The sequence below is a fragment of the Brassica napus genome, chromosome C9 (assembly GCF_020379485.1).
Source record: "Brassica napus cultivar Da-Ae chromosome C9, Da-Ae, whole genome shotgun sequence".
NCBI classification, from domain to species: domain Eukaryota; kingdom Viridiplantae; phylum Streptophyta; class Magnoliopsida; order Brassicales; family Brassicaceae; genus Brassica; species Brassica napus.
In genome coordinates, this window is record NC_063452.1 from 32,285,938 (window position 1) to 32,304,060 (window position 18,123).

The window sequence follows — 18,123 nt, forward strand, 5'->3', positions numbered from 1 at the left end:
GTAAAGTAAGGCAATAATTGATTGTCTCTTTATGTTAACCTTGCATTATTGAGTTTGAAAACAGTTTTAGGGGAAACGACCTATCTCAACACCAGAAGTTTCAAATAGTAACAGTTCCACACGATCTTTCAACCTCGTCTTAATTGCACATATATAGAAGTTTACAACCTATTTCCCCACAATGTCAAAGTTCGAAACCCGAACCCACATAGCTTCGGTTATTCATCAATTTAGTGGTTCAGAAGAGGTAACCAAACCGAAAGACATAAAATAACCCGACCAGTGATCCTATTTTAACCCGGTTGGAATCCAGTTTTAAAAACCCCCAATTATACGAACCCTAAAAACGAACCCAGAAGCTCTCTCCTTCAGCTGGTGAAAATCGAAGATGAGCAACGAAAGTGGAGCTTCGTCAGGGACATCAGGTATTCGAAGAAGAGGAACAATGGTCGGTGTGCCGAAGAGATGCTGGTGTGGCGAAATCGTGGTAGCAAGAATGTCAAAGTCCGAAGCTAATCCTTATCGGCGATATTACCGTTGTGCATATGCAGTGGAGCGAAAAGTAAGTGTAATGAATCTGAGATTCAATGTTCATATAGAATATATTTGAAAAAATGATGTTGATTTGTGTGTGTAGCTTAGCAATGATAACCACTCGTAAAAATGGGTTGATGAGGCTTTGGCGGATGAGATAGAAATATTGGGGATGAGGACCGAAAGACTTGAGCAACAAAACCAGATTGCGAATTTGGAGCTAGAGATGCTGAGGTTTGAGAAAGAAATTCTTGAAAAGGTTGAAGGAGTTGTGGGTGAAGCAAAGTCTGAGTTGAAGAAACTGATGGTTATTGTTGCTCTAGGTTGCTTGAGCATTGTCGTGTGCTCTAAGCTAATAGGTTGATGTTAGATTGAGTTTTAGTTTATGTGTTTTTCGATCCTAATCAATCTTAGTATGTTATGTAATATGTTGACAATGTGTGTTGTGTAAGACAATATCTTTTGCTATTTAAGATATGAACCATTTCTCTATGTTTATATTCGATATCTTCAGATATCCTGCAAAGTCTATATCTCGCGGAAAAACTCTCGAAACGGATCTCGAAGAAAACATTTCACATCGAAGAAGGATATGAGACGACAACTCATCACCCTCACTTCCACGCCATACGTAAACTTATGAAAAATGCAACTCGATTGTCTTGTCATATAAAGAAAGCCGCAGAGCGGCAGAGATTCAAAGCCACATACGGCCAGTCCCGAAATATGAAATAAGGCCATTTAAGGCCGAAACATCAAACATAAAAAAAAATCTCTCGCAAGAGATCTAACCAAAGTCTTCCTCAGAACTCACGCTCCCTCTTCACCCGTCGCTTCATCCAAGCCTGGAGCCGCATCACCTCCGCTTTCTCCGAGCACCGGATCTTCCCCTCTGGGCCTTCTGAACACGTCGGAAGAAAGCACACGGATTTCAGGTCAGCTAGGATGAGATCGAAATCTCCATCCACGACTGCCAAATCTCCCTTGCAGCCGGACAGTCGAGCCTCTTCGGCCTCTAAGGTCGGGGGAGTCTCACTCTGGAACGACTGAACCACGGCCACCCCGCCCTCAATCGTCGCCAAGGCTAGATCCATGTTCCGGATGCATTCAAGGGAGCCCAGAAAGGCAGAGATCTTCGCCAAGCGAGCCTGAAACTCAGAGCGGAGAGCGTCTGTGGCCTCTCGGATCCCGCGGCTCGCTAATCCTGCATCGCCCTCGATCTGATGCTGAAGCCGACGCACCTCCAAAGATTTGGCCTTCCTGGCTTTCTTCTCCTTAAGCAGTGAACTCGCCGTCTTCCCGCGGTCCCTCTCGAGCTCCCCTATCGCGACCTCGAGTTTCGACACTTTCACGGAGTGAGAATCCTTGACAGCCTTCAGCATGGCCTCGGTTTCAGACCATCTACCCTGAAGCTCCAACAACTCCCCGGCAAGACGACTGGTCTCAGAACCGCACTCGCTGATCATCCCATCGATCAACGACATGAACTGCGAAACGAGAAGAAAGTTAGGGATTTTTTGTCTTTTAGAAAAATATATAACAATCAAGAGATTAAGTGGGCGACAAACCTTTCCGCGAAGCACCGACGCTATGCTCGAGCCTCCTTGCTGCGAAGATTCTCCGTCACCGCCCTTGGTAAATTTCCTCTTCCGGCCCTTAGGCTGAGCAACCGGAACAAGACTAGGAGCGCGCAGCGCTAAAACGATCTCTTTCCTTGCCAGAGGAGGAGGCATAGAGTCAGCAGCCCTCTCCTTATCCTCGACGAGAATCGGAGTCGTGGACGACCCGGCAGGTAGAGCTGAAGCTTCCGGAACGCCCGACCCTGCTACGTAGCGACTGAGCGTCCGTTCCGCTCGGTCGCTACGTAGCGACCGAGCGTCCGTTCCGCTCAGTCGCTACGTAGCGACCGAGCTCTTCCGAAACATCGATACGACATTAGTCCATGCATTCTCGTCTATCCTTCGATGCTATCTCCCGAAGACCGTAGCGAACCCATTTCATGTTTCCCGCCATTCTAAGTCATCGATCAAACTTTATGATAAAAAACGCGGAAAGTTCGTTCTTTATCGAAAGAAGCCGTAATAAACGCTTCGAGTCAGAAGACGGCCCAAAGGGACCTAAGACATGACTCGAGGCCCAACTCACGATTTCTTAACCAACAGCCCGTAAGCTGCATGACGGTTTACGCTTGGTTCGCAAGGAAAGATAAATGTCAAGTTTCCGCGGATAAATACGAAATTTTGAAGATAATTACGAAGATCAGAAAAATGGAATATCTCCATTTTTATGCTATGACGGCTTAAGGGCAGAAGAAGAAAAGCGTAAACCGACCTAGGAGCCTGTATATAAGGAGTCCTAGGCGAGAGGCATAAAGGAGTTTTTTTCAGAGAAAACTTAGCACTTTGAGCAATTAGACAACTTTCCGTTTTTGTTATTTCGAGCTGCGACTCAACTAGGTTTTGCAGTCTTAGGTTGTTAGAACTAGGAATCTCGCCGACAGCTCTCATAGCCGAGGCTTCTACCTTGTTGTAACGCTCATACGCGAATTCAGAATAAAACTCTTTTTGCTCTCTTTTATGATTATTTATTTCTTTTCGTCTTTACTTGCGTGTTCTGATTGCTTGGCGTGTGGTTTAACAGATATTTGGGACCTCTGGGAAATTAGGGTTTTCCTAACTTTCCTAATTTAAACGAAAATCGACAGTGCGAATTTCGGTTCCCACATTCGTTTTATCATACCGGTTTTGTTTAATGTTTCGGCCAGTTTTCAGAGCATAGTCTACCACAACTTCCTTGAACGCAATACCACTGATGAATACTTGTCCCTCATACAAGTCACCAGCGCCTCTCCTAATATCTGCGCCTATACATTGTCCTCTGAATTTCTTTTCCTTCTTCTTCTTCTTCATCATCTTCTGTCTCCGGATACTCGTTGTGTCTGACTGAAGGTTCATCGACAAATTCACGAACATCTTTCTCAATGTTGAAGTTGTTACGCTCACGTCGATTTTCACCATCAGAATCGTAACCTTGGTCGAATTCAGGGACATCATTTCACTCAACATTCACATCAATCCCTCCTTCCTAAGTCATTCTACAAGAAAAAAACTAAGATTATCATACTAGATACTCGAAATTGAAACAAAGAGTAAGGAAAAATTGATTCAGTTCAAAACAGGGAGTAATTATAATGGAAACTCGAAAAGGAAGAAGATGAGACGACAAACTCACCTGACATAACCAATCAGGCAGAAAGAACAGTCGACGAAATTGATTCAAAGCTTCAGTCTTGCCAAGGGTTCACGACACTTGAAAGAGATAAACAGAATTGGGGTTTTTTTCTGGTTAATAAAAACTGGGTTAGTTAAATTACGGTTTATAATAACAAATCGGGTCGTAAACGGGTCTTCGTAGGTTTAATTAGGTTTTCTATTGGTTAGGCTTAAACTCAAAAACCAGTAAACCGATTTTAATCAGCTAATTGTACGTTCATGTGGGTTCGGGTTTCGAACTTTGACATTGTGTGGAAATAGGTTGTAAAACTTCTATATATGTGCAATTAAGAAGAGGTTGAAAGATCGTGTGGAACTGTTACTATACGCATCCCTGTCGACCACCTATCCCATAACCAACCACGCTCGACAACCGGTTTAGTGACTATCACATCCCGGCTAACTGCCCCAGCTGCCTCAAAATTTTCTCATATGTGTTGATATTCCTGGAAGCTGGCCAACTAGCTGAACTTGAGCTGTTAAGCTGATCCAATTAAGCTGAGATCAGATCTAAGCTTCTTCCAGCTGGTCTAGCTATATTTACCCCCTCTTTAGTTCGGCCCAACTATTTTCCTCACTTCCCTTTGGTTCCTTGGCTAAGTCTCCATCTTTTGTGGACTTGAACCTTTTATTCACACAATCGATTGCTTGCCTTAAAGTATTTTGACAATTCTTAGCTAAGTTATGGGAAATTTATGGAAACGTTGAAACGATAAGTTTTTCAAACGGCAAATATGGCTCCTCTGTACATACTGAAAAGGATTTCTCGAGAGTGCGAGTTTGGAATGTGGCACAATCAGTTTCAGAGGCAAAAGAGCAAGGACAGAGACTCAAATCAACCAACCAAAGAAAGATGAACAAGTTTCTTAGATCAAGGTGTCAAGTCGATACATCTTGGGCGAAAACCCTATCTACGTTTTTAGAAGTAGTATTATATAAATTTAATCGGGGTTTATGCTCCATGGATCACCAGGAAGGAATCAAATGTTTTTACTCCTATACATCGAATTCAACACACTTTTGTGGGCAATGAGCAACTCTTTTTGTATGAGGCTTGAAACAATGCACTTCAAATTGAATTGCAAGCAAATGTAAAGTTGTTCGATGACGAAGAATTATGTGCATTTCTAGCTTTGAAATTTGAAGAACTTACTCAACTTTGTTCTATGTTTACCAAATTTTCTCTCTTTTATTTTTTTTTGCGATTTTAATACTCGGATTAACCTCCTGGTTAAAACAGATCAGGGGAAATTTTTTAAATTTTTGTCATATATGGTTCCAAACGGGTTAGCTCCACATGCTAATCCTCTCAAACTAGTTTAATAAAATATGAAATTTTATTGTAAAAAAAAGGAAATTAATGAAGATTCTGAATTTTAGAAAAAGAGAATTTGAGAGAAAATAAAGAGAAAAGTACAATTTCAACAACCAAAGCTTCACAAGGTTTGATTATTTTAAATTTTGTTCTACGAAAACCCATTTGAAGCAATCTAAAACAAACATCTTTCCAATAAATTGGGGTCAACCCATAATATTATAAGCATTAGGTTAAGAAAATCATATATGATTTTGTAATTTTTTGCTCATATGTATACTAATTTTTGTAAAGTAAGGCAATAATTGATTGTTTCTTTATGTTAACCTTCCATTATTGAGTTTGACAAAAGTTTTAAATTTGAGTAGTGGAATAGTTTGATGATAAAAAGAAGTCAAAACCCCAATATATCTATATTTTTCACTGAAAATAATTACATTAAACATGCAAATATTACAGAGTGAGAGATAATAATCGGATACACAAAGTTAGATTAACCCATAAATTAAGCCTGCATAACCAAGTTCTCTGGAGACAGAGCCCTAAGAAAGGAGACAGATTAACACAAACATAAACCGAATACATGAGATTATGATGTAGAAAAAAAAATATTAAAAGCTAACAACAAAAGCCAAGAGGAAGAAAGGCTCCTAAGTAGCACCACACCAACACTCCAAGCTGATCTTTGAAGAAGAGACAACGAAACCAGAAACCTCTCATAGTGAATAAGAACAACAAATTAGACCAAATAACCTAAACTTCAGGATCCGGAGAAACATAACACTTCGTTCTAATACAATCAACGGGAAAAGGCAAAACCGATCTATAACGAGAATGACACGAAAGAGCCAACTGAAAAGCATGTAAAGGATGAGGATTCAATCAACCCTCTGGATGAAAGACAGGGAGCAAATCATTTTTCTCTGACCAAAGAATGACTCGACAACCAAGATGGAAAAGTAATCGAAACGGAGTAAAGTCCAAGACACCAAAAATAAACTAGAGGAACAAGCAGCTTAGCAAATTCAACTCCACATTGTTGTTCTTACGGATCCAAAAACTCCAACCTCAAAACAAGCTTAATCTGAACAAATCTATATTATATCTCGATCTTCAGATTAACACCTCCAAAATCAACATGCAATCTAACAGATGAACCATAAAGAGAAAATAAACACAAAAGCTAAAATCGAGAATACATCCCTATGGAAGTGGCATGAGTCGGTAAACGAAACCGGCCCAAAGAAATCAGAAAAAGATCTTTAGAGAGAAGATGGAAGATTTAGTGAGTCCTCTAGATCATGTAAATAATCGACCAAAATTATATATTTATTGATTTTGCGGTAAATTGGCAATGTATGTATTTTATTTCCTTTTTCGCATTTATCGAAATGGAAAAAATATTATTTTTTTTTTGTAAACATGTTAAGATTGTATTACCATTTTCGAGTTTTTACAAAAATTACAGAGAATTACAAGTAGTGGAATACAACATCTACAACACAACAACAAATAACTGAGTGAAAAACACGACTACTAAACCTATACTCGAGAGCCAGCGAGAGAGGTGAGAAGACTCCACAAAGCTACTAAGAGCATGCGATACGCGTTGCGGAAGACAGTTTTGAGGTGACATTGAACACCATGAGTCACAAGCTGGTAATTTTGACCTCCCCAAGCTCTCTTCCAAAACATTTCACATACCACGGAACTCAGATGATGGGCATCAAGCACTGACGCAAAACGAGGCAGAAAGTTGCAGCAGACGACAATAGAGGCTACTCCGGCCGACCAACCAAACACTTGTTGAAGCATCAGTTGTCGTTAACCACCTCAGCCAGACACTACAGGAAATATGAGCAGTAATAGCGGACGAAAAACGCTACGCATTTTGTATAATAGCGCTTCCTTGTCCGCTCTGACAGCGTCCGTTATAATAGGTCCGACACTTTTAATAGCGGTTTTTATGTATGCTATAATTAAATAAATAACAATAGCGTGAATTTGTATGCAATTGTTAATATTTATAATTATGTAATTCAAATTTTATTAAAACTCTTAATTTTTTTTTAATATATAGCAATTTGTTTATTAATTAAAATCAGTTTGCAAATAATATCAGTATAATTAAAAATGAAATGTTATTTATTAATTAAATTCACTTTACAACTAAATTTTATTTTTACAACACTAAACCAGAATTAATTAAACCAACAAACTAATTGAAACACATTAAACCGAAACCTAAACCTAAGCCACCGCTCCTTCCTCCTTTCAAGGTCGTATGTATTCCTCCTGTCGTCGCCTCCATCTCCTTCACCACAGCGCCGCTCCTTCCGACTTCCATGGTCGTCTTCCTCCTGTCGTCGCCTCCATCTCCTTCACCACAGCGCTCTGACGTAGCCATCACACCTCCTCTGACGTCAGGCTTCTCCGCCAAATCTTCTGTCTCCTCCGCAAAATCTACTGACTCCTCCACATTCCAAAAACAGCAAATCAGTACGTAAACATATATAAAAATGAATGTTCTCAACAGATCTAAAGACAGAATCAATAATGAATATAAAGGATCCAAACGAAAACAACTTTCCACAAACACAGATCTAAACCATAAAAATCAAAAATATAAAATCTCAACTGCTTCAAACATTTCCGTATGGATCCACTTATTGTAGCCGTAGCTGAAGTGATTAGAGGTGATGGCTGAGACACAGTTCGTTGGCAGAGGTATAGAACGAGAGATGAAGATGATGGCAGCGGCTGAGGTTTATGGTGATGGGGTGATTTTGTGTAAGGATGAAGAAGATAGACAGAAAAAAAAGACAATACAAAGATGAATCTTGTTGTTCTTTGTTTCAGAGATAGAGAGAGAGAGAGAGAGAGAGAAGAAGAAAGTGAAGAACGTGAGAGAAGAGAGAGAAGAGAGAGAGAGAGAGAAACACAAAAAGATTTAATCTCAACCGTTCAAAATATCTAATCTATGGTTAAAATTATCAATCCACACACAACTTTTTTAAACCAATAGGAATAAAGGACGAGGATAGATACAAAAATAATTTTGGGCCTTTGATTCAAATCAATCAATGGTTCAAAAAAAAACAATACAAATAGTCTTCTTATTTAATTATAGCTACTATAAAAATTATTTAAGCTATAAATAATTTGGTATCATTGAAATTTTAATTTATTTACAGAAATATAATTTATTTAGAAATTAAGATTTAATGTTTGATGATATATGTTAAAATGAGATATGTGGTTTAGGGATTAGGGTTAAAATTTAGGATTAAGTATATGATTTGAGTTTTTGCTTGAGGTTTAAATTTAAAGTTTCTATTATAAGTTTGTAAATATTGAATTTATGATTTTCTATGTAGAGATTAAGGTTGGTTTAAGGTATTAAAGTTTGATAGTTTGTATTAAGATTTGGATGTAGAGTTTAGAGTTTGAAGTGTAATGTTAAAGGTTGGTTTTAAGAGTTGACTAAAGTTTTAATGTTTTTGTTGCAGAAGTTAAAGATTAAGATAAAAAAATCGAGTTTGAATTTACAATTCTGGTTTATAGCATGAAAATATTAGAGTTTAAAGATTTATGTCTATAGTATAGAGTTACGTTTTGGGGTTTAGGGTTTTAAGCACACCAAAATCCATATTTGTAACATCAACCACAGTAAATATATATTTTTTATATAAGGAATAGGTTTTAGTTTAGTAATTATATTATTTGTAGTAATTAGATTTTTTGACTTTATATGTAGGGTTTGAGTTTGGGTTTAGGGTATTAGATTTAGGATGTAAATTTAAAATTTAGTTTTTTGAGGTTCTGATTTTAAATTTGAAATTAGATTTTAAAATTATCAAATTTTGAGTTTAAGTTTAAGATTAAAATTATACTATGGAAATAGTATTTTAATTACAAAATACAAATAAGCAAAAAAAGGTTTTATAGATTTTTAAAATGATTAAATTTTGAATTTAGGTTTAAGAATAAAACTATTACGAAAAATTGATTATTTTAATTAATTTTTACAGTTTAAAAACATGTTTAAGATTTAGGGTTTTGTTTTTTTTAAAAAAAAATTACAAAATACAAAAAACATTTTTTTAAGAGATCAAAATTTAATAGGTACTTATAAATACAAACAATAATTTAATTTTTGAACATAAATTTTTCCCTTTGATGAAATTTCTAAATTTTAAGCAATCATAAAACATATTATTTACTAATTAACATTTGGTGTCAGGACAACAAATTAATTTTTCTAAATCATCGATTCAATTTGGACATAAGGTTCCTGTGTATCTGAGGACGGCCATCCACAATCTCTTAGGTATTACAAATCTTGGGGGAATGGGGAATTATTTGGGGATTCCGGAGAGTCTTGGAGGTTCAAAAATACAGATATTTGGGTTTCTAAATGAGAGGGTACTCAATAAAGTGAATAGTTGGACAGTCCGCTTTCTTACAAAAGGGGGTAAGGAGGTCTTAATAAAATCAGCTGCGTCACCCATGCCAACTTTTGTGATGTCTTGTTACAGGCTCCCCAAAGGGATTACCAGAAAAATTACGAGCACTTTATCTCATTTCTGGTGGAGTAGTGGAAATAATAAAAAAAGTATTCATTGGTTCTCCTGGGATAAAGTCTGCATCCATAAAGATGATGGGGGTTTGAGCTTTAGGGACCTGCAGGATTTTAATACGGCTTTGTTAGCTAAACAATTATGGCGATTGATTGATAAACCGGAGTGTTTATTTTCCAAAGTTTTTAAAGGTCGTTATTTTCGGAATACTCATCCTCTGGATGACCACAGATCTTACTCCTCTTCTTATGGATGGAGAAGTATCTGTTCAGCTAGGCCTCTGGTTAAAAAAGGGCTAATCAAAAGAGTAGGAACCGGGCAATCGGTATCCGTATGGAATGATCCATGGATCCCTGCTCCTCGCCCGAGGTCAGCATTACCAAAAACTCAGTCTCAAATTTTAAGTCAGTCTCTTATGGTGGGTGATCTTATAAATCCCATAGATTGTTCCTGGAATGAGGATCTCCTGAATGAATATTTTCATCCAGATGATGTGAAGATTATTCTTGGTATAGCAGTTAGTAGAACACAACGGCCAGATACATATGGTTGGACGTTTACGGACTCTGGTAAATACTCGGTCAAATCAGGGTTTAGGACAGAATCCTTATACCCGGATCGGGGTCCACGAGTGTTAAGTTATGGACCTAATGTTAAACCCCTTTTGGCGCATTCTTGGAAACTAAAATGTTCTCCGAAACTAAGACACTTTGTATGGCAAATTTTATCTGGGACACTACCAGTATCCAAAAATCTGAAGGTTCGTGGTATAGAGTGTGATCTCCGGTGTGGTATTTGTGGGGCAGAAGAGGAATCCATCTATCACGTTATTTTTGAATGTCCACCAGCACTTCAAACATGGGCTTTATCTCGAATCCCTTCCCCTCCCGGAATCTTTCCATCTTCCTCCGTTTTTACTAGTCTGGATCATCTTTTTTGGAGACTTCCAACGGATGTTGATTCGGAGTATTTTCCATGGATTATGTGGTATATATGGAAAAATAGGAATGACAAAATTCATAATAATAGGACTGTAAGTCCTCAAGAAATTTTGCGCAGAGCGGATGTTGAAGGATCACTTTGGGCTGAAGCCCAACTCTTGGTACAAGAGAATCAGGGGTTTCCACCGACAGATGGGAGTTGGCAGACATTGGGGTCCTCTCGAGTTTGCTACATTGATGGGGCGTGGAGAGAACATGATGCTTTTACAGGCCTGGGCTGGTATTGCCAAAAGATAAACTCAGAGGACGTAATGATGGGCGCAATGAACCTTCGACGTAGCCTATCACCTTTACATGCTGAATGTGAAGCTCTGATTTGGGCAATGGAGTGCATGAAGACCCTGCAGTTCTCAGATGTAGTATTTGTGACGGATTGTTCTCAATTGGTGAAGATGGTGTCCTCACCTGAAGAATGGCCGGCGTTCGCTACACACATGGAAGAATTCTGCCGAAGTAAGACTTTCTTCCCCAACTTCACGATCAGATATATCTCAAGGGCACAAAACACAATGGCGGACAAGCTTGCACGTGGTGCGAGGAGTTCTCCTTCAGCTATGCTATATGTCGATTCTTTACCTCCGGTTTGGCTATTTGAACCGGTGGCCCCATAGGCTTCTAGTCTATTATGATGTCAAAAAAAAAAAAAGTCTTGTCAAGTCTTAAAAGGACTAACTTCAAACTTTACTTTAGGCAGAGAAGAAAAAGATGTGTTTGTTTAAGCAGAGAAGGAACAACAATCACTTAAGCTCCAGCAGCTTTACCAGCCAAAATACACACAATCACAGCCACAACCTAGTTTACAACCTAGTTAAGTCACTCATATCAGCAGTTCCACGGCAAGCACCACGGGGAATACCAGCAGGAGCAATATGTAAAGCTACTCTTACTCGCATTGCCCACTTCATAGGTTGCGACTCCCCTGAAACATATTAACTCTTTCTGTCTCAAGCTTGATGTAACCATACATAGAGAGCCATAACCGAGAGAAGAAAGCTTAATCTTACAGTGGAAAAGATGCTTAGCCAGAGTTTCGTTAGGCATAAACTCATGAACAAGAAGTCTCTCTTCACCTTCATAGCAACATCCAAGCAGACTTGCCATCCTATAGTTCCTTAACTGCCCAACAGCTTTAAGCCAAATTGATTGAAATAGAATGAAGTAATGGTTAAAATTTCAGACAAAGACTTCACCTGGCGTGAAGAGCAGAGGACTGAGGCAGAAGAGAGAGCGTTTGCAGTCGCCATTTTCTTTCTACCGGAGGAGCAAACAAGAACGTTTTGGGCTTGTGGATAAGGAAGTGGTTTTTCACTCTTAAAATGAAATTGAGGGGAGTGGGTTAGGGTTTAGATAGAATAGAGGGGATTCAGAAAAGAGAAGAACTTTGTCCTCCTTTATTCTCAGCGACGGAGAAAGAAGAATCTGAGGAATTGGGGAACGAAGGTTAAGAGAGAGAGAGAGAGAGAGAGCCATCTCAGTGAATCTGATAAGTGTTTTGTTGGTAAAATATATTTTTTCTCTAATTATTGGAGCCAACACTTAGCAAATTAAGGCGGCTAACTTTTTTTTTCCCGCGATACTAAACATAGCGTTTTAAATTTATAAATACAATTAAAAAAACCAGTGTTAATATATGATAGCAGAATTGTCAAAAACACTATAATCTGATGCTATTAATACCCACATTTCCTGTAGTGAGACCTGCTTCCTCTACTCCTCCTTATCGAACCTCACAAGCACCAGATCTCATGATACGTCCTAGATTAGGAAAGGATCAATCAGCCGGACTATGGGGATATGATCTCAGACGGATCAAATGAGAAATGGTGGATTGAAGGGTCGCACAACAGTTGCAAAAGGCTGTTGATATTCCCAACTCCAGTTGTTGCTAGATATGACGCACTAGACCAACAAGGGAGAAATGGATAGATCGAAGGGTCGCACAGCAGATGCGGAAGGCTGCTGATATTCCCAACTCCATGTCCTAGGATATGACACACCTAGACGACAAAGAGGATGATTCCCTAGATATGACGCACCAGGACGAATCGGTTTGATCCCTTGGATATGACGCACCAAGACGGATCGATAAGATCAATGGATATTACACACCATTGAAAGAAAAGTGAGAATCACTCTCAAGGTTCCAAAAATAATAATCAAAGCTTATTTTATTTCATTGATCAAATGACCTTTATATAATAGGTAAAGCATACAAAAGGTTGGAATACAAACGACTAGTCAAACATAGAAATTATCAACTTATAAAAACAAGGAAGACTTGACCAAAGACTTTGATTTGACCAAAATGATGACTTGACCGAAGTTGGAAGGTTTGGAACGAATGACTCTTCGGCTGGTCTCGTGTTTTCCGCGGTCGAAGGTCTTTGAATTGATGTCAGATTGATATATTTTTCGACCATTTCTTGTATTTTCTTGTTGGTCTTTTCTTTCTTTGGGCTGAAGCATGTCCATAAACATATTTTCATAAATCGTCAAGCCCATCTCGTTTAAAACTCAATCCCATAAGCCAAACCTTCTTGATTTGTTTCTGCTGCTGATTCGGGGCGCATCAATCTCTCGTCTTTTAAAAAGATTTGTCCTCAAATCTGTCTTTCTTTAGCTTCAGATGGGATGATTTGTTGGCTTTTCGTAGAACTCTTTTTTTTTATAAAGAAAAAAAGATGAAAGGTAGAAGATGGATGAAGAAAATGGAAAGATGAGAAAATGAATAGACAAGTACCAGTTGAGTGGCTCTGATACCACTTGATACGTCCTAGATTCACTACAAGAAAACATAATCTTAACGAGGGCGGTTTTCCTCGTTATTTCGTCGTAAAAGAGGCTTTACGACGAATTAGCGAGGAAACGCGTTTGCTCGTTACACGTCCGTCGTAACACATATTTCCTCGCTAATTCGTCGTAACTTAGCGATGAATATATTTCGTCGTAAAGACGAAGTAGAACGATTCGTCATAAAGACGTCGCTACAATTCCTCGTAAGGACGTCGCTACTATTCCTCGTAAATAACTCGAAAACAGTTCCTCGTAATCTACACGTAAATACCTTGAAAGATTTTCCTCGCAAAATACACGTAACAACCACGAAATGATTTCCTCGTAAAATAGTCGTAAACATTTCCTCGTTATTTCCTCGTAAATAATTCCTCGTAAAATACTCGTAAACAGTTTCTCGTCATTTCCTCGTAAGATTTCCACGTAAAGAGGCCGTACTTTAGCTACGAATTTACTTCGTTTTTATTATTTTACAGAATTTTAAAATATAATTAAAAAATAATTAAAATTATTTAATTTAATAATAAATTAAAATTCAAAATAAAAATAAATTCATATGAAAATATTTTATAAATAAATAAGTTTTGAATTTATATAATACAACAACAAAAAAAAAACTAAGGGTCGTTCATCGCCCGGTAGAATTCATCACTCCTCCTCGAAACATCCGCCTCGTTATGTACGTCGTCGGATGACTCGCCATGAATGGGATGTTGTTGTCGCATGTTCCTCAACATGGACTCCCATTCCGGATTTGTGGCCGCAATAACGTCCAAGAAGCCCTCGACTCCACCCATACGAGATTTTGTCGCGGTCAACTCGTTACGCAGATGAGCGGACTCTCTACGCAGCTCCGTGACCTCATCATCCCGTCGCTGACCATAAGACGATGTCGCTCTCGGAACATCATTGACGGAACCAATACCCAACGTCCGTCCCTTTTTTTTAGGGACAACCTTAAAAACAAAAAATAAATATTGTAAGTAAATATTTAAAGTTAAATTAAATGAATAATTAAAAATTAATTTTTTTGAAAATTTACCTCCTCGTAAATCTTATCCACTTCAAGTGTGGATAAGGTGACGGGTAATCCGTCGCTAGACTGCTGGGTCAGCTGAGTCTGGCGGTCTTCAACCCGAGCAACTACGTCGTTGTAGATTTGCTCGGACTTGCCATCTACAAATACGCCCGCCTTGTTCTTGTGGGTCCTCTCGTAAAGTTCCATAAGAGACGGGAGATGTCCCGTCTCTTTGGCCTAAAAAAACAGTTAAGAAAGTTAGAATAAATTAATATAATTATTAAAAAATTATTTAATAAAATATTTAATTACCATTTCCAAACGGACACCGGCGTGGGGTTTTTGGCCCGTAGTGTGAAGCATCGGCCCGTTCCCGTGCTCATCGACCGTGTTACGGGAGTTAGAGCAAGCCTGAGCGATTCTAATCGAATCAGGAAGGCGCCAATAACGGATGAGGCCATCCCACACGTCCGTGGTGAGCTCAGCGGGTTTGCCACGCTCATACCCCTTCACGATCCAGTCACCCTTCCAGTTGGAGACCGTGTCCAACAAGCGAACTTTCGCTTTCGCGTTAAACTTCTTCATCACCCTCTCAGTGATCCCCAAAGCCCAATTATATTTTTGCTGTTGGAAAAAATAAATTAACAATTAGTTTTTTAGAAAGTATATATATAAATCATGAAAAAATTAAAATATATATAATTAATTAATAGAAACTTACAGCGTAAATTTTGAACCACGTCTTTCTGACGTAGTGAGGCGTCTTACTCCAGTTTGGATGTGGCATGGAGAAGTAACCCTTGATCGTGTCGGTTACGTCCGATGCAAGACATCCGTCAACCCCCCACCTGGAAAATACAAATTTAAAATTTAAATTATTTTTTAATGTTATAAAAGATATTTAAACGAATTAAAAAAATTAATGCAACATACCACAACGTTCCGTCCGGTCGGTCTGGGTCGATGACTGGTAAACCTTCTCTGCCTGGCAGACTGAGAATGTCCTCTACCGTGTACTGCGAGTAAGGAGCACTCGGAGGCACCATCAGATCAGGATGAATATCAGCGACCATCGGAGGTGCCATCGGAGGAGGCACAGGAGGAGGCATCGGAGGAGGCACATGAGGAGCCGATGGTGCACTAGAAGAAGTAGACCCAGAGACTCTCTGAGTGTACTGAGTCTCGGGGACAGTCTCCTGGCCCGAAGAACTGGGAGCGGAAGAAGAGGCCGGGTCTAAACGACTACCCGGCTCACCGAAGATCTCTCTATAATGGGCAGTAAGTCTTCCTTTTCGAACCTGGAAAAAAAAATGAAATTTTTGAAATTAACATCAACAATATATTTTCCAACATTATCCACCTAATCAACACTAAATAACATAAAATCCGCAAACCTATCTAAATTCCCAATACGAACCACCTAATCTATCCTAAACTAACCAAATTAGAGAGGAATCAGGCTTACCATTGCTACGAAATGGAGAGGAAGTAGAGAGGAAGTAGAGAGGAAAGAAAGAGTGAGCGGTCGGGTGTATATATAAGATTACATATCGTCGCAAATTCGTCGTAAATTTACGACGAAATAGCGAGCAGTTACAAAGGCCCGTGTTTTTTTTTACGAGGAAATGGCGAGGAATCACAAAGGTCCGTGTTTTTCTTTACGTGGACTTTACGACGATTATGCTTACGTGGAATTAACGTGATTTATGTTTAAATCTTTTTACGTGGTCTTTACGACGATTTCATCCTACGTGGAATTAACGAGTGTTATGTTTAAATCCCTAGAACCCCAAACCCGAAACCCGAAACCCGAAACCCCAAACCCCAAACCCCAAACCCCAAACCCCAAACCCGAAACCCCAAACCCCAAACCCCAAACCCGAAACCCGAAACCCCAAACCCCAGATTCCTTATTTTCTACTTCATATATTCCAAACCCCCATCTTTAATTTTCTACTTCATATATTCCAAACCCCAAACCCGAAACCCGAAACCCCAAACCCGAAACCTGAAACCCCAAACCCCATATTCCTTATTTTCTACTTCATATATTCCAAACCCCCATCTTTAATTTTCTACTTCATATATTCCAAACCCCAAACCCCAAACCCGAAACCCCAAACCCGAAACCCGAAACCCCAACCCCGAAACACGAAACCCGAAACTCGAAACCCCAAACCCGAAACCCGAAACTCGAAACCCCAAACCCGAAACCCCAACCCCGAAACCCGAAACCTCAAACCCGAAACCCCAAACCCGAAACCCGAAACCCCAAACCCGAAACCCAAAACCCAAACCCCCATCTTTAATTTTCTACTTCATATATTCCAAACCCCCATCTTTAATTTTCTACTTCATATATCCCTAGAACCCCAAACCCGAAACCTGAAACCCGAAACCCCATACCCCAAACCCGAAACCTGAAACCCGAAACCCGAAACCCCAAACCCCATATTCCTTATTTTCTACTTCATATATTCCAAACCCCCATCTTTAATTTTCTACTTCATATATTCCAAACCCCAAACCCGAAACCCGAAACCCCAAACCCGAAACCCGAAACCCCAACCCCGAAACCCGAAACCCGAAACCCCAAACCCGAAACCCGAAACTCGAAACCCCAAACCCGAAACCCCAACCCCGAAACCCGAAACCTCAAACCCGAAACCCCAAACCCGAAACCCGAAACCCCAAACCCGAAACCCGAAACCCAAACCCCCATCTTTAATTTTCTACTTCATATATTCCAAACTCCCATCTTTAATTTTCTACTTCATATATCCCTAGAACCCCAAACCCGAAACCTGAAACCCCAAACCCCATATTCCTTATTTTCTACTTCATATATTCCAAACCCCCATCTTTAATTTTCTACTTCATATATTCCAAACCCGAAACCCGAAACCCGAAACCCCAAACCCGAAACCCGAAACCCCAACCCCGAAACCCGAAACCCGAAACCCGAAACCCCAAACCCGAAACCCGAAACTCGAAACCCCAAACCCGAAACCCGAACCCTGAAACCCGAAACCTCAAACCCGAAACCCCAAACCCGAAACCCGAAACCCCAAACCCGAAACCCGAAACCCAAACCCCCATCTTTAATTTTCTACTTCATATATTCCAAACTCCCATCTTTAATTTTCTACTTCATATATCCCTAGAACCCCAAACCCGAAACCTGAAACCCGAAACCCCATACCCCAAACCCGAAACCTGAAACCCGAAACCCGAAACCCCAAACCCCATATTCCTTATTTTCTACTTCATATATTCCAAACCCCCATCTTTAATTTTCTACTTCATATATTCCAAACCCCAAACCCCAAACCCGAAACCCCAAACCCGAAACCCGAAACCCCAACCCCGAAACCCGAAACCCGAAACTCGAAACCCCAAACCCGAAACCCGAAACTCGAAACCCCAAACCCGAAACCCCAACCCCGAAACCCGAAACCTCAAACCCGAAACCCCAAACCCGAAACCCGAAACCCCAAACCCGAAACCCGAAACCCAAACCCCCATCTTTAATTTTCTACTTCATATATTCCAAACCCCCATCTTTAATTTTCTACTTCATATATCCCTAGAACCCCAAACCCGAAACCTG

At 39.7% G+C, this 18,123-nt stretch overlaps 1 protein-coding gene across 1 annotated transcript; it reads left to right on the forward strand.

Moving 5' to 3' along the window:
* The first annotated feature begins 388 nt into the window (after window positions 1-388).
* LOC106422097 (uncharacterized protein At4g04775-like) lies at window positions 389-898 on the forward strand. Its single transcript, XM_048767849.1, has 2 exons — window positions 389-562; window positions 677-898. The coding sequence occupies exons 1-2, from the start codon at window positions 389-391 to the stop codon at window positions 896-898; spliced, it is 396 nt and encodes a 131-aa protein (XP_048623806.1).
* Window positions 899-18,123: the final 17,225 nt, after the last annotated feature.